The following is a 24,534-nucleotide window of genomic DNA, read 5'->3' on the forward strand; positions in this document are numbered from 1 at the left end:
TTAGTCTTTTTTTTTTGAACAAGGAATGTAAAGATAAGGATAGAAAAAAAGAGATATTATCAAGTGATGTGTTGGCAGAAGAGATGGGTTTCAGCCAAATTCTTAAAGACTGTTACAGGGTCAAACCACAGATGAGGAACAGAACCAGAGAAGGTAGGTTTAGCTGGGTTCTCACAGACACATTTGATACATCTTTTGGTTGCCCAAGCATTATGGATTAGAGACCACCATACAGCAGAGAGCAATATCAAATCACGCTGGCCTTTCCTCCCATTCAGTTAAATTGTTAACTTCCTATTGTGTGGTCAGCAATGCTGTTGAGGAGTTTCCACTAAATGCCACTAAATGCCATGAAAAAGGTTCAAATATACTCTAGTTAACTATTTTATACTCTAAAAACAACGATTACTGGCTTACATTCAGTGTTAATAAACGACATATAACGTTACTAAAGAAGAGACCAAATGAATTTATCTGCAATAATCTTTCACGTCACAGTTAAGTTAAACGACTAACAGCAAGCGTGTAAACACTTGGACGTCAACATATATTTCTTTATATTGAAACGTTACATAGCTGTAAAAGAGTATCTCTGATCTTTCTAGCTTGTTTATACTCCCAGACTAACGTTAACTCCAAGTTACCGGATATTTTTGCCGTTGCTGACAGACTTCAGTTATGGCTGAGTTGGCTGCGGTCAGACAGCTAAAAACAGACTGTGAATGTTAACAAATCCACATGTATCTTATTCACAACGTTGTTCTTTCGCAAGACATTTACACAATGAACACTTAAATCGAGCCGTGATGCAATAGCGAAAGAAAAACGCAAAGCTTCTTTTTGTCGCCCTTTATATAAAAGTCCTACCATTGCGCGCGTGCAGCTGCCACGGCAGTTCCAGAATGAGACACGCGAGGACTCGGAGAATACTACGGAGCCGCGGCGGCATCTTAACATCCACTGTTTTTCACAAGCTACAGTGTTAAAGGACGTCGACTAGCATTAGAAGTAACGGAACATATCGGTGTGACAGGAAAACTCTGCCCAGTCTGCCCTCGAATTCCTGGTTTAGTTAATGGGAAACCGCCCTCCCCCCACTGATCTCAACTCAATGTTCCAACTTTATTCATTTGCACAGTCACAACCAGCATATAGTGTGTATTATAATAAATACTATTATATTTACAACTGTAAACTATAGTGCTTTTGAACTTTACTATAGTAAATACTATAGTATACACTACAGTATATTGTAATACACTATAGTAATTGTACTATACTATAGGCTAATAGACTATACTGTATACTACAGTTAACAATAGTAGGCTAAATACTATAGAAAAGTATAATTTTAATAGTAGTTTTCATATGGGAAATGCCGGTTTGAAGCCCTACACTGTTTATCAGATTATAACATCCTGTTGCCCAGACATGTAAGGGCTGGCTTTAAGACCGATAGTATTGTTTAGAATATCTTGCCACAAAACACTACCTGTTACACAATATAACTCAAACTGGTTTCCCATCAAGCGTCGACTCTGCATTTATGGGCATCTGAGGTGCCTGTGTAGGACTATTTAATCTAACCCTCAACCAGTTTTAGTACCTAATTTATAGGCTACATTTAAAATCAAGCGGTGATTGAACACAAAAATATATATTTTTTTCATACAAAAAAGTCCAATATTATAATTTACATTAAATGAAATGATTCAGTTTACAGTATTTTAGTTCCTGCAGTCAATAAGTCACAAAACATGTTGGCACAAGACATTTATTCTGTATTATATGTATTCTGGGTTGTGGATTATATTTGAAACAACAGGCCAAAGCTATAGCTTTCAATAATAGCGCAAATGACTTTAAATAGCAAAGAAGAAGTATTAAGAAAATATTATCATGTAAAGAAGTAATGTGTCCTTATATGACTTCTGTTTTCTTTCTACTAAAGTGCTGCGGTTGGGCATAGGGCTGAATAGGGCATTCAGAGCCCGGTCTTGTTCAACACCCTAACAATAGGATGTTTGTTCAAAACCAATGAAGCTAAAGCATCAAACGGCACTTAAATATGTTTTGCATGACATGGTGACCGAAATGACCCACTATTAGTTGTTTAAGGTACATGATGTAGCCTAATTTTTCAAATTTAAAGACATTTTACTGCTAAAGTGATTGGCACTTTTGAGAATAGTTTACAATAATGTGCTATTATACTATCAGGGCTTAGGATATTATTTTGTTTGTTTTTACCCAACACAAACACATTTTAAAACCCTGGAAATATGATGGTCCGGTTACCAGCTTTAAGGTATACCGAGGTTTTAAAGGAAAACACCACAGTTTTTTAATATTTTACCATGTTCTTACCTCCACTTAGACAAATTAATACATCTCTATATTTTTCAATGTGTGCACTTTATCTTTGTACAGTGTGTCGTGAATGTGTTAGCTTTTAGCCTAGCCCCATTCATTCCTTAGGATCCAAACAGGGATGAATTTAGAAGCCACCAAACACTTCCATGTTTTCCCTATTAAAAGACATGAGTAGTTACACGAGTAAAGGCCATTTCACACAGTACGCGGCAAAATCGCCACGCCGCTTTAGCTTTTCTCTTGTATTAGAAGCATTTTGTGCAGCATTTTGTGCAAATATGTTTATCTTCAATGACGCCTGCCATGAAGTGCCATGTCTGGAGAAGGGACAGGATTTTGGGTGCACGAGCAAGGCATGTGGACCAACTCCGCTTTAGCTCTGTAACCACCCCTGTTTTGCCGCTTTCCGCATGTCTCCTATTGAAAAAGAACTAAACACTCACGGTTGCCGCGTACCGTGTGAAACGGTCTTAAGTATGGTGGCACAAAAAAAACAGCGCACGAGGTCGAAGTGCTGCAAACTAAGTGCTCTTCCGCCATACAATATAGTTCTCAAGATAGGTATGTATTAATTCTTCTGAGTTGAGGTAAGAACATAAAATATAAAAAACGGTGGTGTTTTCCTTTAAAGAGTCAAGGTTTCAAAACCACTACAATTTTCTGTGATACTGTTTCTAATGTATATGAGCTGTGTTTACGCAAAATTAATTAAATCATTAAGTAATGTAATTGATTTGATGTTTACACTTAATATATATTACAATCTTTTCCTGTTTTGAAAAAATATTATAATTTAAAGGCTCTATTTTTACTTGGCATGCATGTTGTATATATTGCTTAAAAATTAAATGTATTGTGTCCAGTTGAAAAGTTGTTGTTTGTATATATGCAAGCATTTGAAAATAACACATATTAGTGTTGCAATGCTAATACAACACCATGAAATCGTGGTATTTTTGTTTTAGGTTATCATAACACCAAAATCTCATACCGCCCTGGAAGCTTAAATGTAGCCCAAATAAACATCTAAACTAACCTATTTCATCTTACAATAATGTATATTGGATACAACCACAGCCTGCCATTATGGGCAACACAAACATAACATCTTTAATGTTCTCAGCCAGTTTTGCTCCTTGTAAGACTTTTGATATTTTACAGAATTTTAGAAATGAAATGCACAAAAATGACACAGAAGTCTGAGAAATACTTATTTTTTGGTTCTGTGAAAGACCATCACTAAAAGCATAGAGGTACTAATACAATAGTCACAATATATCCATAGGCAACAACTGGTCTTCACTTTGCTGTTGCACTTCAGTCCTATCTACTACTTTCTAGCTTTACTTTCTCAGTTATCATCATGTCATCAACAAGTGTGTTCACAAAGCTCTGCATTGTGAAATCTATCAGGGGCATTATAAATCTGTGAGCAGCAATGACAGGCCCAAGCACTCTGAGTCATCACCAGCCACCTTGTGACTATAGGGAAACAATGCATGATGGGATGGGATCATGAACTTTTTTAACTGTGATGTGGTGCAAATTCTATGAAATACCACAAATACTTCCTATATCACTTCCTGTTTAATGTCATTTATAACCTCGTCATGTCAAAGCTGGAATGTTTTTCATTAATTATTTAGTTAAATAAAATATTAAGGGTCACACTTTACAATAAGGTTAACATGAACTAACAATGAACAATATCGTTTTTTTAACATACATTTTTGGTAACGTTAGTAGTTAATTTCAATAAAATTGAAGATCTCAGATACAACTTTTGATTTTATTATGTTTTATGTATTAATAAATGCTGAAATTGACATGTATTAATATTAATAAATGCTCCGAACATACTGCTCATTGTTACTTAATGTGAGCTTAATGTTAACAAATACAGCCTTATCGTAAAGTGTTACCATGTAAAGAAAATATGACTGAATTTAATATAGTTATAAAAATGTTTTATTATGCATTTAAAAAAAGTTAATCATTAAATCCTTTTATTATAAAAATTTTTATTTACAAATGATGTGTTAATATAAGGGAAAATAAATTTTATACAAAAAGTGAGAAAAATTTTACATCAATTGATCCCACAGGTCAAAAGATCTTTTTTCTGTAAGCCTTTACTTCAGTGTCTTTTTTAACAGCTGGTGATAATAAATATTATTAAAAGACTAAGACAGATAAACACATAACTTGATGATGCGTTACGGTGCCTTTTGATCGCAGTGTCAGGTACGATTAGCAGCTCACATTCACATTGATACACGAACAAATCAAAGTTCTGTAATCTAAATCCTCTCTGTGGACTGACTGATCTCACTGTGGGCTCAGCAGATGAAACGGACCTAAAGAAGATATTGCTGCTGCTAAGTGTCCTCATATGAATTGTGCTGCGTGTCCATTTTGGCTTTGTGGATTTTTGGCAACATTCCTCAGGATATATTGGCCCATCTTTGTTTTTTTGTAGTAGGTGATGTAGATGAAGATGAAGATGACTATGATGGCCACTGCTACAGGAACAATAATGCCTACTAATATGGGCACGTAATTCTCTGTGTCAAAAAAAACATAATACGAATGAATCAGTATGCGTCATTTACACCCTACAGGCTAAAGATCAACATCACATACAAGCAATCGAAAGCCTTCAGTTAGTTGGTCTTCTCTACTGTAAAAACTACTTCAGTTCATTTCAAGGCATACTTCATTTCCATCTCTATCCTGCATCACGATTTAGAAATCGAACTAATATACTCTGTACAATTCTCAATTCATCCATTTAAACGATGATGCAACCCGAAAGCTCTCAGTATATAGAAAGACAAAAGACAAACAAACCAAAGAACATCATCCAGATGCTCAATGTTATCACACAGCAGCCAAGATTCAATATTAAAAATGTTTTGAATATTTTAACCCTCATAAGCCCCTATTTTCCTGTATACGTTAGAGTTCCTTTTAAATTCACATAAGTTATGATCTAAATTTGATTTAAATTGTTTTTAGATATTGATCTAGATGTTATGTGTTGATATCGGCCATTTGGTGTTTAGAAAAAAACCATAAAAGAATTACAGTTTAGGAAAAAATAATTTCGACCAGCAGATGCCAATAGAGACCCATTCATTTTACTGTATGTGGCCAACTGCTCAACATCAGTACTTTAGTGATACATTTTGTGAATTAATGTTTATATAAACATTAGAAAGGACATTAAAAATAAAAATTATTTCAAATGGTAGAATTTTTGTAGTTTTTGATGCATTTTGAAATGTCTGTTTTTACAAAATGCCACAGAAATTTGACTGAATGTAAGTGTGTTTGTGTCTGTGTGTGTGTGTGTGTGTGTGTGTTTGTGTGTGTGTGTGTTTGCGCGCACACACCTGCGTGAGCATTTTACATCTTTGTTTTGCATCTGGGGCTGTTTTTTGCCAAATTCTGTAAAAAATACTCTCTGTGGCAGTCATACCTTGTGTTTGTATGTGTGTGTGTGTGTGTGTGTGTGTGTGTGTGTGTGTGATTGAACAGTATTTTCTATATTGCATTTGTGCTCTAGTACCAGGCCTACCTTTCTGTGTTAAAATTTTCAGATTTATTCTGGATGCATTGATTTTTTTGACAAATAAAAGAGAAAAAAATGATTTTTTTTTTTTGCATTTCCCATTCATTTCAATTGGGGTAATTTTTACCCCCAAAAGGTCTCTTTTGGTGATTTTTTTACACCTCTTTAAAACGACCGAATAAAGCCCAGTTTTTTTTATGAATCTTGACAGATAATCTGGAAAAGTCACAAAATCTTATTCCACTGTGATGAAGGGAACCATGTTTTTTAACTAAAGAAAAGTGGCTTGGGGAAGAATTGACCCCAAGGGACTTATTAGGGTTAAAGAGGGGTCAAAAGCACACAGCTCTGAGACAAAGAAACCATGAAAGCAAAGTAAAACCACCTTTCCATTTGTAATGTAAACTAATGCACTGATAATGTAATCTACATCATGCAATTAGTTTAGTATGAGTGAAAAAACTATAGGCTAGATTCTGAAACAAGCACAGTTCTGTTCTCTAATAAGATTATTGTTTATACAGCAAACTGTGACAGAAATTAAAATATTACTGTCAGGATTACTATAGCAAACATAAAGTACTGTACTGCGGGCAGATGGCAATATATTACAAAAATGCATAGTTACCTTTTATGAACACTTCTACTTTTTTTGTGTCTTTGCCAAGAATGTTGACTGCAGTGCATGTGTAAACCGCATCACCATCTGGAACTTCATCCAGAGTAAGACTTTCATTTGTTGTTTTCAATCTACTGCCACTGCCATTGCTCCAGCTGATGTTTGGTGTTGGGTTACCGTCTGCTTCACAAACAAGCCGCACAGGATAGCCTCGAATCACAGACACTGTTGAGGGCAGTTTGGTCTCATTGATGGCTGGTTTAACTGAGGTTGTTGAAACAAATAAAAAGAGGGCAGAAGGAGACAGCATAAGAAGTGATGATTGGACTTCAGAATAAAGCAGAATAAAACTGACCAGAAATCACAAAACTGGCTCTTATTCTTTTCCAGTGGTGGCCGGTGACTTATTTTTTCGAGGGCGCTCGATGCGAAGTTCGTCACAACATGTATGTAGCCCGTCATGTGTGTGGTTTCTTTTTTCAAAATATGTGTTCGGCACGTCGAGAAAACTTGTGTGCATCATGTGTCTTGTCAAAATAAGTGCCTGCTGCAGACGCATCTAAAGGGTTTATGATAAAAGAGACGCTTGCGTTTGACAGATACTCGCATAATCTCATGCGTAATCAGAGTTTACTGTTAAGTGTGTGTCTTGCGTGTATTTTGTGAACGTGAACATCTCTTTTAACATAAATGGTTTTGACGCGTGTGCAGCAGGCACTTATTTTGACAAAACACGTGATGCACATGGTTCACATGACGCAACAAACACATATTTTGAAAACACGAGCAACACATATGACACTCCAAACACTTATTTTGAATTTGCGCCCCTCGGATGAGCAGTCAGGAGCCGCCCCTGCTCATTTCATGTTAATCAATAATACAAAAGTAGTTGTCAGTCACAATAACAAGTTTAATGTTTCAGTTTAATCAAAAGAGCTGAATCTGTTATTAATACTGTAGTTAATACTGTAGTTTTATCATTTAGAATGATCCATAGTAAGTTGCTAGATTTTTATTAAGGTAGTGCAGACTAAAGCTTAGGCTTGGATGTTGAAACTCAAACAACTACATTCATAGACCTCACCAGTTACAATTTGAAAAGAGGAAAAGCTATCTGACACTAATAACCAAACACATAAATCTTTAGCGAGGGGCCTCTTTCCTAAAATATATATCCTGTATAAAGAAACATTTAAACTGTGTTAGATAAACAATAATTGTGATGATACAAAGACAGCTAATTTTTTTACAAACTTTGCTTTGTCTTTTTTATTTTTAAATTGTCCCTGTTTCTAGATGTGTTTCTAGAGGTGACTTCACAAAACGCAGTTAATTTGAAGCCAAAATACAACAACTTAAACGTTGAATACATGGCTTTCAGGGCATTGCCTGTACTCTGACATTGTAAGCAAATGGGGCGTTCACACCAAGGCGTTCACACCAAGGCGTTTATGGTGGCATATGTTTTCAATTATTTCCAGTTGGAAGCACCGCACTTTTCTAAAATGTCAGCAGCTTGTGGATTTTGATGGCGCTGAGCACCAGCACCGTTTTTCAGTGCTCAGTGCTGAGTGCAGAGAATTAAAAAATATTCAATGTTGGGTGAAAATCTCAGCTCGTCAATGTCACTTTTCACTCAGCCGTCCATTTACAGTGGAGGAGGGGCGGGACAAAATCACAACAATCCACCGGCGCATCATTCAGTGTTTGATAAACAAAGCAGAAGTATCATAGTAAACAGTGCGCTCAGCTGAAAAAAGCTGGTAAGTGAAAGCGCCTACAGTTGGCGTCTGCCTGGCGTTTTCAGCTACATTTAAACGCTTTGGTGTGGACACACTTCATGTGTGGAAGACTAATTTTAATACAGCTTGTGACCTATGAAGAACCATACCGGGGTGATATAGCACCACTATAGCACAAGATATGGTTCTATATAGCACAATATGGTGCTACACAGGTGCTACATAGGTGCTATATGGCACTTAAAACGGTTCCCCTATGATTATGAGCCAGTGAACCACTTTTAGTGCTATTTAGCACAGATTTTTTTAGAGTCTACCCCTTTAAAATTCCTGTCTCCACTCCCACTGTCTCTGAAATCCCACAAGTAACACCCTGTTTCACATGGCCGGCATTAAGACTTCAATATTGTCTGTTACATTTTCTCTTGCATAACAACAAAAACGGACAAATCAATAGACTTACAGTATACAGTGATGTTGAAGGGTTCTGATGTCATTTTAGGAGGAGGTTGAGGTCCATCTTCTCCCAGTTCCAGCTCTGCTTCACATCTGTACTGAACTCCATCATCAGATCTGTTTGCAGTGATCTGAAGTGTAGATGTTTTAGTCACTGGAGTCTTGATGGTGTCACTGAAGGTCTCACTATACACCTCTGTCTCTCCTTTAAACCATTTCACAGTGAAATTTCTAGGAGCCACCTCCGTTATGTTACACTGGAGCTTATACTGTGATCCCTCTATCATTGGTCCTGTGTGATTCACTGTGCTGATGGAGACACTATCTGGAGTCTCTGTGAAAGATGATTTGAAAAACTTGATATTACACCAATGAATGTAGATATTATATTCTTTTCAGTCAAAACTCACATGGAAACTCACTGTAAATGGTGATTGGGAGAAAAGATTCACATGCTGTCGTCCTATTGTACTTCATGTAGCACTGTGGTCGTATTTCCCATTTGCTCAGGTTGGACACTTTCCAGGTGACTAGTTTGTCTGTGATCAGGTGTACTGATCCTACATTGGATTCCCAGCCAATCTTATCAGGTGTGGCATCCATGCTACAATTCACTGAAACAGAGCTGCCATACTCCACAACAACTCTCGGGGGGTTGAACTGAAGTTGGCAGGTGCCTGTTAAAATATAGTAGATTGTGATAACTTTAGCGCCCTCATCTGGTATTAGCAAGAGTCTTGCTGTCGTCATATGTTTCCTTCAAATAACCAGCATTACAAAGGCAACAAAAACTTAGCTGTTGTGAGGCAGAATAACGGTACTTAAATATTACACATAATAGGCTAATAAGACAGACATGTTATAAGTGAGTCCTAACTGACCAGTGTTTGGTGTTTGATCAATATAAATAAGTGCATTGGAACTATTCGATTTATCATATACATTTTCTAATCTTTAGCATAATAATAACACTGACAATAATAATAATACTTAAATTCTTACCCTCGACTTGCGAGACCCATGATAAATACAGAAAACACGTAAAAAAGCGACACAGCGTTACTTTAAACGTTTGTCGTCTTCTTTCGTTAATCCGTAATGATGCGTTATAAACCAGTGCTCGTGTCTGCATTGTAAAATCCTGTTTGATGATCGGTGTGCTTTCTGAAGCGATCCCGTTAGAACTGCGCTACAGCTCACACACAGTCTGAGTTAAAGAAGTGAGAGAGACTAACGTTACTCGACTGACCACGTGTTTGTTCCTCTATAACCCTGAGGAGTGCGGGAATGTCCCACATTCACAAGCTAATCTGCTTTCACCAGAACGTTACTTCATTTTTTCCAATTACAATTTTTCCTCACACAAAATATGATTTCCTGTGTCACATTGGATTTTCCCTGGCAAAAGTAAGTTAACACAACAACATAAACGAAGGCAACATTCAACTCTAGCCTACATTAAACATTGTCACATTTATCATGGCAGGTTGTCACAATTCTTCGATTGTTAACCAAACAATCCAGTTAAAATGTAGCCTATAACAGGCCTGGTTTTTGTGACAACTTGTTCCATATAGTTAAAGTTTTCTAGCCAAGATTTTAAGATGTGACAACTAGCCCCGGTCTCCCATACCTATCTGAGAGTGTTTAAAAACCAAATAGAGAACCTTACAAGCTTTATTTTGCAGTGGGTGGAGTTCCGGTTTGGAAAAATGTTTGATAATTGTTCATACTCAGGAATTTAGATGAGTATTTATTTAGAGGGAGTGCATTTCCCTACATTTGTGAACACAGCCATTCAGAGTTGGCCAAAATGCACTGATTAAATACAACTATTAAGGACACGACAATCCCATACACGCCACAAGATTTCAATGTGTTTTTAATGAAAATCTGTGTCACAGGAAAATCCGAAAGGGAGGAAGGAAGGTTAGTTAGATCCTGATAAGAGGAGTTCAGGAACTTTAAGAGTTGGAGTATGTAGAGTATCAGGTCACTAAAGCACAGAGATCCCTGTGTTTTCTCTCAGTATAGAGTGTCATCTTACAAGCCTTCCAAAACCATAGGAGATTTAATAATGAAGCAGTCATTTAAAATGTAAAATGTCTTTATCAACCTTAGCAACACACACTTCATCACATGCATGCAATACCTTCATAAAACATGGGAACGTTTTCATATAACAGCATACTTTGTGTGTTACGGGAATAGCTATTGTTGTGCAAGTCTTATTAAATTTGTTTTTCTTAATATCCGGGGGGCTTGCAGGAGGTCTGTGTGCATGTAAGAGAGTGGAATGTGTTGAGACAGCAGCTGGATATAAAGGACAGGTCAAGAGCAAATTCTTTAACAGTTTTTCATTACAACACAAAAATGGTAATGTGATACTGGATAGTTAGGGAGGCTGTCTGAAGGGAGGCAGGAAATAACAAACATTATGAGTAAAAAAAAAAAAGATTGTGAAATGAATGTTATACGCTTGCCCTTTAAGAGCTTTGAAGGTCTTCCCATGAGAATGTGAAAGAGATTAGGAGCACTGATACAGTGTCCTGCACAGTCTCATACAGCCAGTGTAAACATACACATTTCACACAGTTTTGTGTGCTTTGTTGCATTTTAGTTGGTGTTGTTGCTTTATGTGTAGATTGTTTATAAAATCCTATACAGTTATGGTCATAGCGCCACCAGCTGGTAATAGAAAGTGACAATACATTCCTATAGGCTGCTACCTAGTCTCACAAAAGTATGTGCCTATAATCACGTAATTTTTTGATTCTTTTTCGTGATACTATCAAGAATTTTCGAGTTTTTTCGTGATCGTATCATGAATTTCTGTGTTTGTGTCATTGTCATGTATTGGTCACTCAACTGCTTTTTCAAATCATTTTTGCTTGGTTTAGGGTTAGATTTGGTGTTTGCGTTAGGGTGTCACTTTAAGTATTGGTTTATACTATATTTTTCTGATTTGTTTTCTTTTATTTTCTAAATTAAAAACCCGGAAATTTGTGACAGTATCACGAAAAATAATAAAAATATTATGTGACAATAGGTACGTAATTTCATGTGACTGGGCTGCGTATAAATGTTATTATTCATTATGTTTAGGATTGTTATATATGTAAGGAATTATTGACGATGGACCATTGAATTATAAGAAAATAATGCATACGTATCACGAATTTCTGTGTCTGTGTCATTGTCACGTATTGATTACTCAGCTGCTTTTTCAAACCATTTTCGCTTCGGTTTAGGGTTAGATTTGGTGTTTGCGTTAAGATGTCACTTTAAGTACTGGTTTATAAAAAAAAATCTTATTTATTTTTTTATACTATCTAAATTTTAAAAAATTGTTACCTGGTGTTAGGGTTACAGTTGGGTTTGGGTAAGGATGTCATTTTATGTAAATCTAACCCTAAACCAAAGCGACAATGGTTAGAAAATAGGACAAAACAGTTGTGTAACCAATACGTGAAAATGACACATAAACAGAAATTCGTGATACGATCACGAAAAAACGCGGATATTTGTGACAGTATCACGAAAAAGAATCAAAAAATTACGTGACAATAGGTACGTAATAATTACGTGGGACTAGGCTGTATATAAATGTTATTATTCATTATGTTAAGCAATGTTATATATGTAAGAAATAATTGACGACGGGCCATTGAATTATAAGAAAATAATGCATACCTCGCGGAGTGCCGTTTCACCACGGGTGTGCATTATTTTCGAATAATTTAAAGGACTGGAGTCAATTATTCCGCTTATACCATGGTTACCATAAACATTGCTCTGGTGGCTATTTTTAAGACATTTGACAAATTAGGTCTGCGGTTTACGTAAGCAATAAGGTACCAGAGGCTGTGCTGTATCGTGAATAAGTAACGGCTGAAGGGCGTTCTAAAACTGATACGTGTGGTTGCTAAGGTTGTTGCTAAGGGCACAGGGATAAATAGAACCATTGGATGAAGCGATCACAGCCGTGTTTTATCGTGAATAAAGCACAGCCATTGATCAATCAAAATCAAGGATTGGAGCTCACCATTTTATAAAGAAAAATAATTAACACCCATGGAACATTTTTCAGCCAATCAGAATCAATCATTCAACAAACCTGTGGTATAACACATTATAAAACTCACTGATAAAATGGTAAATATTAAGGATATCTAGGTTAGTGATTTTAACAGTCCCCTAACTTTATGGGACGGTTTTCTGGACAGGGTTTATACTAGTCCCAGATTAAAATGCATGTTTGAGCTGCTTTAATTTAAAAACACCTTGACATATCTTAACACAGTGGTTCTTAACGTTATTCCTGGAGGCCCACTGCCCTGCATATTTTGTATGTCTCTTTTATCTGACAGACTCAGTTCAGTTCATTGAGATCCCTTCTAATGAGCTGATGATTTGAATCAGGTGTGTTAAATAAGGGAGACATACAAAATGTGCAGGGCAGTGGGCCTCGAGGAATAACGTTAAGAACCACTGTCTTAACATATATCAGTGCTATTGTTTTTTCTCAGGATGCACACCAGTATAAGGTTTGTTTGTAAAACCTACCTATTGTAAATATCTGAATATAACTAAGGCCTAATCCGGGATTTAACTAAATCCTATCCAGGAAACCGCCCCTAAGAATTAAATTTTGGAAGATAACTTATCTGCCTGATTTGTGCAATGGACATAAATTATATATCTCAAGCTGTGCCCAGCCAACCACCAACAACATTCAAGCACTGTTATAGTACAAAAATTCAAAGCATACAAACATTTAGTTTTAGTTACTTGTGTATATTGGTGATCTTAGAAAAGCAGGTACATTTGAGGGTGGTTTCCCGGAAACGGATTATCTTAAGCCAGGACTTGGCCTTAGTTTAATTGGGATATATAATTCGTTTTAACAAACATGCCTTACTAATAACATTACTTGTGTGATTTTTTAAGGCAAAACAAAGGGCACTGATGTATTTTAAGATATGTCAGTGCAAGTTGTTTTCAGTTTGGACAGCTCACACATTAATCTAATCCCTGTCCGGGAAACCGTCCCTTGGTGTCCAAAGTCATTTTTTTCTGTTAATAATAATTTTGTACTTTGTGTCATGGATCACAAGATGTTACGTGCCTATAGCCTAAAATCTTAAATTCCTGTTGTCCAGATTAGTCAATTCTGTTACTGTTAAACTTTATTATTAAGGTTGAGTATCAGTGTTGAAAGCATGTAAAAGAACTGGCAGTCATACACAGAGAAACACAATGTCCTAAAGGGTGTTGCACAACGCAAAGCTGAGTGAATGCAACCTCTTCAGCCGTGGCTTCTTTTCTATACATCACCAGCTTTAAGTCCCTTTACAAACATGCCTTACTAATAACATTACTTGTGTGATTTTTTAGGCAAAACAAAGGGCACTGATGTAATACAAATATTAAATAAAATAAAATTATCAACACAACTTTCATGAAGTAAAATCACTAAAAGTCTTCCAGATAAAATAGTCCCTGAGCGACTGTGAACATCAACAGAGGTTTCACATATGTTTATGTTGCTAAGGGTGATGCAGTGACTCAGAATTATTGGGTCATTGGTCATTATCAAAAATAAAACACACCTTTTGGCTAATCAGTATCAATGACTGGAACTAACCCTTACAGAGTGACCTTTGTAGATTTGTTAAATGCGTCTTATATTCCTCATTTAGCAAGTTCCTCTTTCCAGGAAAAGCACCATTTCCAGGAAGATACTTTGACATATACGTAACATTTATCTTATAAACTGTATTCCAGACTCTACATCTTGTTCCTGTTTTTATCAAAAATTCAAAATGTACTTAATGAAAGCAGCACTTTTACTTTAATTATAATTCAATATGGTATTATTATTTTCATGCAGCACTCATGTAAAAAAGCTTTATTTGTAGCTGACATCCTGAGAAAATTATCAGATGCAGACACTTGTCAGCTGTGTTTTAGTGTGATTTTACACAGTTCATGTTAAAGTTTAGTCCTTCAACTCATGATCCATTTTTATTTCCGTCGACACTTGTAGTTTCACTTTGTTTCGGGGGATTTAGGGGCTTTTCTTTTGTCTTCCCCTTTTTGAATAAGCATTGTTGGGCATGTGCTTTCTTAGAGATCACATGATTTCTGGGATAAACTCAGACCCTTTTCAAGGAGAACCTCCCCCGTCCCCTCACTGACTCCTCCGGAGAAAAATCCACTAATGAAATGTGCTCCTCCCCCTGATTCAATGACCTGGACTACTGGAGACAAAATGGAAACTAAAAGCAGGAGATCATGAATGCTCCTCCCCACATAAAGGAAAAGCTTTTCAACAGTATGTCAAACAAACAAAGCTAAAACCCCCGTGATTCATAATGTTCAAATTAAACAGAATAACAGAAGATAAGAAAAAACGAATTTAGTATGAGAAAACCATTTATTTGGGTTTAAAAAAATATAAACAATAAAAAGTTTTTAAAAAAGTTATGATGAATTGATAGGGCACAGTATGATTAAACCACATTAGTATAATGTTACAAACAAACGAAAACACTTCCTGCATTATTACTTTAAAATTTTTATTTATTAAAAGATTTTTAATTTATTCTCTAAGACAACATAGTGATTTTAAAAATAGTATTTTGTTAAAGAGCAAAATCACAACATTGTTAAATGGTGTAAATGCACAAAAGACTTTCTTACTTAGTTTTACTTATTTTATTCTTATTTTTTTCAGTAAAAATATTTAAAAATTATTAAATTAAGATGTAATTTCTTGATGAGCAAAATCACCTAAGAAAATAAGTCTAGTTTTTAAACAAAAAATATCAAATTAAAGCGAATTTGTGCTTAAAACAAGCCAAAAAATTCAGCAAATGGAATGAGAATTATTTTCTTGAATTAAGTGTTTATAAAAAAAGTAAACTTATTTAAAGAAATGTTTTCTTATTCCATTGGCAGATTTTTTTTTTGCTTGTTTTGAGCACTAATTTGCTTAAAGTTAATATTTTTTGTCTATAAACCAGACTTATTTTCCTTGGTCATTTTGCTCATCAAGAAAATACATCTTAATTTAAGAACTTTTAGATATTTTTACTGATAACAAGACAAAAATAAGTAAAGAAGTCTTTTTTTTTTTTTGCAGTGTGATGATAAATCTAAATATGTCTGAATAACACAAGGAGTCTCTATCATCTTATGTTTAGTACGCTTTCCCAAAGACAAATATTGTTTATGCCCAACTGTGTGCCGGCATTTCCTATAAGGCACACGAATATAGGAAATGTCCATTAAAACTCATACTGAGAGGAAATGTACAAGAGCATCTCCTACTGGTTATAGTAAAACATTTACATTTATAATTGTAGAAAATTTACAGATAAGTTACAAAACAGGCAATGTTACAATAACTTAATAAATGTTGTTAAAACAATCACATGTTGTTAATAGCACAGGTTTTAAATTATGATCATACTGTTGTATCTCTTACACAAAGGGTTAAATGTTTAAGTGCTAAAAACACAATTGTAGTGTATCACTTTTGTTCAAATAAAATTGTCTGTTTAAAAATGTTTGATCAGGTCTTTTCATAGGTCTACCATGGTTTAAGTTGGCTGAGCACCACTAGACTACTGAACTACTTTGACAAGGCAGTATGTGTCAGAAAATATTTTTTTTAAGGCCTGTGGTTTCTTGTAATTTTTTATTTAAATAGTTTTTTTATTACCATTGGCAGAACTGGGAAGTGTTGTAACATAGAAGTTGTCACACTGATTGGAAATAAGTTACATGCCATGGGTTAAAAATTACTGTCTTAATGTCTGATATTTTATCAGAATTGTTAGCATGTTCATTACCTGATTGTTTAAAATCTGTGGCAAGTTTTAATATTTCTAAAACAGCTACCACATCATGGTTTATTCAGCTACAATGTTGTACTCATGTTTAATTAAAGTTCCTTTACTTACTTATTTTATTTTTATTTATTTTTTTTGATCGCTGTGTTACTATTATTATAATAAAAAGTGTTGCACTAATTGGCTTGAACTTCAAGCACTAGGATACATGCAATGGATGGCTGTCATTTCAGTTTTTTCCATGTTTAAGATCTGTCTCTATACAAATAAAACATAAATAAATAAATGTATTTATATATTTACACTTTTCCTGTGGCTGAATAGATTACACATTGCATTAGCAACACAAAGGTCATAATTCCAGGGAACAAACATACTCCTAAACATGTGTGTAGACTGAATCCATTTCAGTTCTTCCCAGCTATATTTTTTTAAATTAAACATTCACATCCTACACTCTAAAAAATATTTCTTTTTTTAGATTAAATTAGTTTAAATAGAAAAAATAACCCTGTATTTTTTAGAATGACCCAAGGATATTTTAGGCCCCCACCTCCACAATTTTTACTACTAAAATAGAGCTTGCAATGACTTCAAAGGCCTTTTTATATTTTAGTTGTCTTAGTTTATTGAAATGCTTCATTTGTCCTATTTAAAATAATTTGAGGTCATCTTTTTAGACCACTTTTGAAATCTGTTAACGCCCCCTATGGGACTTAAGGTTGAATAACAGTTATTTATTTATTACCTTCAAAGAAGTTATTAACTTAATTATGAACATAATATGAAACAATATTTAATATGAAAACTAGATTTTATTTATAATTCATTTTTTGTTGTTGTTGTAAATTAAAAACTTGCTTTTAATTTATTACATTTAAGTTGACTGAATTTGTCTACGGAAATATAGGAAAGCTTTAACGGAAGTCACTTGAAACGTAATAAAAAGGTCGTATTTTCATTGGTTTGAGAGATCTACTTCTAAACCTACAACGACAAAAAAATGAAAGGTAAAGACGCAATACATTTTTACATCACAAGATGGCGGCTGTAGATAGCTGTAAAACTCCACGCAAAATCCATCACTTACATTTATATTGTTTTTTCCACAGAAAAATTAACTTTCTGCCATTTGGTTCGTTTGGCTGTTGCTAAAAGGCGGCTTGTCAAATAATGAAGGTTGAAACGTCCAACAGTCTCATGTTTCTTCTGGATTTAGGAAACATCAGCAACGGCGACCACAAGAACCTCAGATAACCATTCTGGTTGTGAAAGTGTGGTTGAGCTCATGAGGACATGATTAACTATGTCAAACAGACTGGTTCACGTCGTTACTGTGAGTTTTTCAAGTATTTAATGTTTCTGTGGTCGACCTCGAAGATGCAGGGAGCTGATGAGCTAATAAAATAAGTCCTATACTTGCCTCATCTTTAGTGATTTAACAATAATAAATATTTAGGCTTCAAATGTTATTTTCGCTTTAAAATGCATTATTGTTTTGCAAAATATTATCAGTGTACAGATAAGCTGGCCTGGCTGTTTCCGGAACAACATACAGTTACATGTAGCTCATTGCATTAGAAGCACAAAGGTCACAGTGAACACACAACCTGATAATAGCATACTGTGAAGACTCTTTCGATCAAATTGTCTTCCAAATAAATACATGTTATGTATGCGGTAGTGTAAACAGATTACACAGGTTTAAATAGAGACAAGTTTCACATGCCGTACTGAAGAAGATTGTGTGACATAATGCTAAACATGTTAAGCTGTTTTTCTCAATACTTTAAACGCAACTAGACCTCCCTTAACTTTTGTTTGTTTGTTTTGGGTGGCCTCTACAGTGTGTGTTGCAGATGGACAAACTCTCATGAAGTTGCTCCATTAAGAGGCCGTCCCAGCCCTGAACTAAGCCTGAATTTTACTCATACAACCCAAAACTGCTGTTTTTGTGTGATCTTTTGTGATACTACTTTGTGACCCTGCCTGTTTGCGATTTACTGTTTTCAACATAAAATCACCCTACATCATTCTGTGAAATTAAGACTTTGATATTTTTTATATTGACTGCGTAAGGTCATGTGAAAGACTGAAATCAATGAGTGAGATCAAACTTTGATGCTCATAATTTATAAGGCTTTGGTGTGTTTTCACACCTAGTTCGTTTGGGGCCTTCAAACACCCTCGGAGCAGTTCAGGGTGTATACGTGAACAAACCAAGTGATCTCAAACACGCCTTAAAGGACCCAAAAGTGGACTGAACTCAGACCACGTCAGGAGGTGTTCTGAGTACGGTTCGCTTTTGGGATCTTTTATGGTTCGATTTCTTTTTGATATGTGAAATCAACGAGGTCCCGGTCGTGTCATTTGAACACTGTATCAAAATCAAAAGTTGTTATTTGAACAAAAAAAGGGTCTCACTTCAGTTCTGAAGAGGACCAAAAAAAGAACTGGGTCCCTTTTTTGAGTCAACTATATTGGGAACACCAAAAGGACTGAGGTCACATTCGGTTAGTTCCTTTTCTGGTTCACTTTAAGTAAACTTTTTTTTTTATGAACTGTATATGAAAACACTCTTAATTTCACATGGGTCACATTCATTACAAATGGCCCACCTTTTTACATTAGCGCTACATAGCTTCTATTTCAACCGTGATTTGGTTTTTGCAACAACAAAAAAAACATCTTGTCACCCCTTGTCACCCTTCAATTCAAGCAATTTCATGGTAACTTTTACATTTATGCATTTGGCAGACCCTTTAATCCAAAGCAACTTGCAGTGCATTACAAGGTATACATTTTTATCAGTATGTGTATTCCATGGGTTCGAACTCATGACCTTTTGCACTGTGTTCTTCCACTGAAGAACAGGTTATATATCAAAGCTAAGGTAATACTTGTTGCAGTTATTAGTGCTGGTTTCTATCAGAGGCATTAACATACCATGCCAACAGACTGAAGGTTTTGTGGCTCTCACTGTTCCCCAGTGGCCTTTCCAGCTCTGCACTGAGGCACAGATGAAAGCCAACCGGCCTGTTTTTCTCAGACTCACAGACTTAAATCCCTCCCTCTCTTCTTCCTGTGAGAACACTCTGTCTCAAACAAATCTCGCTCCCTCTCCAAGGGAGACAGTTGGGTCAAGCGAACCTGCACTTGAGATCGGCTGTGGATTCTCCCTTGGGGGACGAATCAGCACTTGTCTCCAATTCAGGCCCAGTCGGAGAGATAAGCCAGCAACTCGACTACAGGCATGAAAACGATTGGTTTGTGGCTTTGGCCAATTAAAAGACTTTGTACAAAGTAATGGACTTTGGTATTGGAGGAATTTGAGGTGAACGGACACAACTTGAGCCCTGAAATTTGAGCTGGCAAGCACCTCGGATCCCCGTGCCTGAACTCCCAGCCACTCATCGCCCTCCCTGCTCCCTTACTAAAACAAACAGGTCACGTGGTGGGGTCACATTCCCATGAGTTTATCTAATGATTAGAGATCTTGCCTGTTGAAAAGCCATCAATAAATGCATCCTTTTAAAATCACACACCTCTGAAGGTAGTTGGCGTGGGAAATGGGGTAAAAGCTGAACCAGATCAGGAAAATAATTCTACTCTCGGTCAGTTTAACCTTCAGCCTGGCTGATCAGGGATCAGTAGCTTGTGATTGTGGTGGGAGACGAGCATGTAAAAAGGGAAAGGGTACGGAGGGGGGATTTACAGACTCCAGCCTTTCCCTCTTTTAAGTCCCCGGGGCGTCATTAAGACTCCCGTGAGAGGGGCACTTCCAGTGTTGGGTACGGCCATTGAAGACAACATCTGGAAAGCATTAGTCTATTATTGCCCAGGGGTGAGAGAGAAGGTCTATCTCATGGAGAGCACGGGACCGTGTTTGTTACTTTTCCCCTTCCAGATGAACGTCACTTTTCCATTGAAGCAAAAGTGTGAGGTCGAATGTGCGTGCGTGAGAGGCATCTGGCGTACGAAAGAGATGAAGAGATACCAAAACTCAGACGTGGACTCTGTTCGTGTATGCCTCTTTGTTCTGGAGACTCGTTTGAAGACTGGCCTTTTTATTTTTTCGAAGCAGGAAGTGGAAAGCGGCATCCTTGGCAACAGAGTCCTTCCATCTGGACCACGAGCTCAACAGAATGGCTTTGTATGTGAGACTCACCCCCACCTAAGATAACTCGGCCTCTGCCGTTGGATGCCAGGTGCTCTCCCTCCATCCCCAGCTACATCAGCCCAGCTGCGACAGGCCAAGAAACAGGCCACCCTAAAGTGGTTCTCTAACAAGGGCTTGTTACACAGACTGTACATTCATGCAAGACATTTGGCCTTCATCTGGTTCGGATTTGTCAAAAGGCTTAGTATTCTTGCCTTTAAGTGTCTGACAGCATCTGCACAAAAGCCTTCAGCCTGAGGGAGGACAGCGAGATTCTGAAGTCTTGTTCATTATCTGAGCTTATCCACCGGCAATATGGATCCTCCCTCCTGTAAGCCATCACTCAAGAGCACATCTGCAAAGGGAAAGAGCCCCTGCCAGTCACCATTACTGATATTTTCCCAAATTCCCTGATGCACCAACCTGATTTTTGGTTTAAGCGAGTTGAAATGCACCATAATGTGAATTCACATTGTGTTTGGGCTAAGTGCCCAGAATATGGTGAAGACAGACCTTGGAAGTTACGGTCCTCACCATCAGCTCCAACCCCCCCACTGTGCCCAGGTCCATCACTCCGCCCCAGGCTTCATTCTGCCCCAGCCCCCGTTCTTCTCTGGCCTTGGCCGGGCTGTTTTTGAGCAGGAGGCATTTCACAGACACTCCCTCTGAGACTAGTGACCTCATCGCTGGGCAGGAAGTCAAGGGGTTCAAGTTCTCCTTGTGAAAGTAATCCCACACTTCCCTGAATATTTCAGCTGGTAGGGGGGAGCAGAACATTCGGGGAAGAATTGGGGTGGAGAGTTGGGGTGTTGGTGAGGAATTAGGCCGCTTTTTGCCACATCTTCAGTGCTGGATGCTAATTCCTTTATTTTCACCTCATAAAGCAAATATATATTCAGCTCAGGGTCTGTAGCATCTGGAGACGTGGCAGCAGATATGGCGATCCTTTGAAAAATAGTACGGGAAGCATAGGAGAGACAGAAGACAAATGCCGGCAGGGTGTAATGAAGTCATGGGGTAGTATTCTCCACGGACGCACGGCACTGAACAAAAAATACAGTGTATTCACGTAGCACTGATTGAGTATGTCTGGTCCAAGAGTATCTTGATGAGAGAAACAGAAAGTTGAGCTTCATTCTCTGTTGCCATTCAATGACCGAGACTGTTTGTTTATGTTTCATGTGTTGCTGCCAGGGGTCTCTGCCTGAAAAATGTCATCAGGAGGGCAGTAAATGCACTTCAATTTGAAATTTGGCTTAGCTGCGTCTGTTTAGAAGGAAATGCACCAATGATTATTTGGGGTACGAAGCATGTCATTATTTGTGTCGTATAGGTACGCCTTTAAATTTAGAAAGGTAACCACATGTGTAGACAATTTATTTGCATTGCATGTATGAGATCGTTTCTTGGCAGATGCATAGCAACTCAATATTTAAAGATATTGAAAATATCCCAAAACGCCCCCCTTGAGCTGTTTTTTCCCTTTAACTATCCAAGTTGAGTTTTTGTAAGTGCCGTGAGACGTAAAGTATTCTTTAAGCTGAATATTACATTACAATGATGGAAGACTATGTTGCAAATCCAAGAAAAGAATCCAAATTTCAGGGATGAAAAATACATCAAGTCAAATCTATTCAGTTGAAGGTGTGCAAACGAATCACTAAAGAAAAGCAACATGAGGATAAGTACTTGCGAGCAGGAAAGAGACGAAGGATTGTATCGATCTCAAATCGGATTTTCAACCAGAAGGCTCAAAGTGATAATAAAAACAGATTTCCAAGACAGATCAATGAGGCCACAGGTACCTTAGAGACATCTAAGGTTATGTTCTCATGCTTATAATCGTATAGTTAAAATGGCCTCACTGAGCATGGAGCCATAAGTCCTTGCATAGACACCTGCTCTTTATTCACTAATGCACCAAAGGAAAGTTTGGACGCTTATAAGCAGACAGGTTTCTATCAACCTTTCCGCTGACAGGGCAGAAACTATATACATACGCAAACACTTCCCTAGAAGGGTGAGTCTAGGCTTAGCCGCTCCTACCACACTTAAAACAAAAAATCACACCCCGCCATAAGACACACTTAAAGGAGAGAGAAAGAGAGAGAGAGAGAGAGAGAGAGAGAGAGAGAGCCTGCTGGGACTGGTCTATGCTCAGAAAGAGGGCAGAACAAAACAAAGGCAAGATCTAATCTTACAGGCTTAAATATATATATATATATATATATATATATATATATATATATATATATATATATATATATATATATATATGACATTTCACATCAAAACCTCAGTATGTTTTAGAAGCAATCTTTTGCTTTTTTTGGAAACCATAGACTGTTTGAAATGCACTTACATGTGTGCCATGTCACACCACAACTTTACCACACTCTGTATGAGAAATAGTGAAACAAAAGTGGGCTGTAGACCGAAAATCAGTGAAGACACCGTATGAGTGGCATGCTTCATTAATTGAACAGCGTTTGCGATCAAATACTGCATAAAAGATGTCATGTTTATAAGAGACGGGAAAAACCCTTTCTCTGCGTAACATCGCATCGTATGTGGGGGCTTATTATTCTTTGGAAGACATTTCAGTTTCCACTGTGATACAATTCAGGCTGTTGTGAAATCAGCCATTCAAATAAAAGCGGTGCAAAAACTGGCTGAACATTCAGAGATAACTTATAAAGGCCACAATGAGAACATTCAGCCTCTCTTGTCCAACATTGAGCAATCGAGAACCATGATGGATTGTGCTGTTGTGTGTCCATGGCTCACAAGGCAGGAAATTAACTTAATGTATTACGCATTAGATTGTCACCAGGCACATTACTCTGCAGCTGCTGAATAAAGTTACTGAATAAAGTTACTCTCATGCGCAGGTTCTTTGTCTGGATATATGGTTCCACTAAGAACCTTCAACATCCACAAAAGCTTTCTGTTGCACAAAAGGGTCTTGGAAAAGATTTTACACAGGTGCTGTTGTTTTTCATAGCGATGCGATAGAAGAACTGTTTTTGGTTCCACAAAGGACCTTTCCATCAAAGTTTCTTAAAAGAACCATTTTTCGTCATCTTAAGGACCTTTTTACTAAACTTATGTGAAATAGAAACAGAGGTTCTTTATGGAACCATTCAACAAAAAATGGTCCTTCTATGGCATTGGAAAGCACCTTAATTTTTTAAGAGTGTACAGAAAGTTTAGAAAGGTAAGAACCTTTATTAGCACCTTTGGTAGTCAGAAACCCATAGGAAGTTAACATCAGCATAGAGTCAATGACAAATACAACCGTGCATCTAATGGAACAGTTTAGCAAAGCAGATTTTTGTAATGTGGGGGTGGGGGGAAAAGTGGAGGGAGAGGAGAAAGTTATGTGGGGGCAAAGAGTGAAAATACGAGATTTGAGATGGAAAAACTAAAAGTTGATGAAGGAGAAAAAAAACATGAACTAGCGTGATGAATCATTAGAGAACAAAGTGTTTGAAGTACTTCAGAAGGGAAGTTAGATGCTGTTGGATAATTTCTCATCTTGTGATTTAATGGAAATAAGTCATGAACATTTTGAGTCACCTGAGATGTGTGATTTGAGAGGAAATTGACGACAGATGTTTTGTTTAGGGTGAAGTAACCTTTTAAAGGTGTCATATGATGCGACTTCATGTTTTCTTTGTTTTTGGAATGTTAAAAGCTGTAAGTGCATATGTAGAAGATCAGTAAAGTCTCAAAACCAAGGAGATATT

At 36.8% G+C, this 24,534-nt stretch overlaps 1 protein-coding gene across 1 annotated transcript in view; it reads right to left on the bottom strand.

The window, feature by feature from the left end:
* LOC135775426 (uncharacterized) overlaps positions 1-10,235 on the bottom strand; it is a 47,434-nt gene extending 37,199 nt beyond the window's left edge. Inside the window, exons 1-4 of the mRNA XM_073814121.1 lie at positions 9,770-10,235; positions 9,190-9,444; positions 8,775-9,101; positions 6,576-6,830 (exon numbers count right to left, since the gene is read on the bottom strand). Coding sequence (XP_073670222.1) covers positions 6,576-6,830; positions 8,775-9,101; positions 9,190-9,444; positions 9,770-9,899 — 967 coding nt within the window. The 5' untranslated portion in view covers positions 9,900-10,235. The remainder of the gene's footprint in view (positions 1-6,575; positions 6,831-8,774; positions 9,102-9,189; positions 9,445-9,769) is intronic.
* Positions 10,236-24,534: the final 14,299 nt, after the last annotated feature.

This window comes from Paramisgurnus dabryanus, chromosome 3 (assembly GCF_030506205.2).
Source record: "Paramisgurnus dabryanus chromosome 3, PD_genome_1.1, whole genome shotgun sequence".
Taxonomy (NCBI): domain Eukaryota; kingdom Metazoa; phylum Chordata; class Actinopteri; order Cypriniformes; family Cobitidae; genus Paramisgurnus; species Paramisgurnus dabryanus.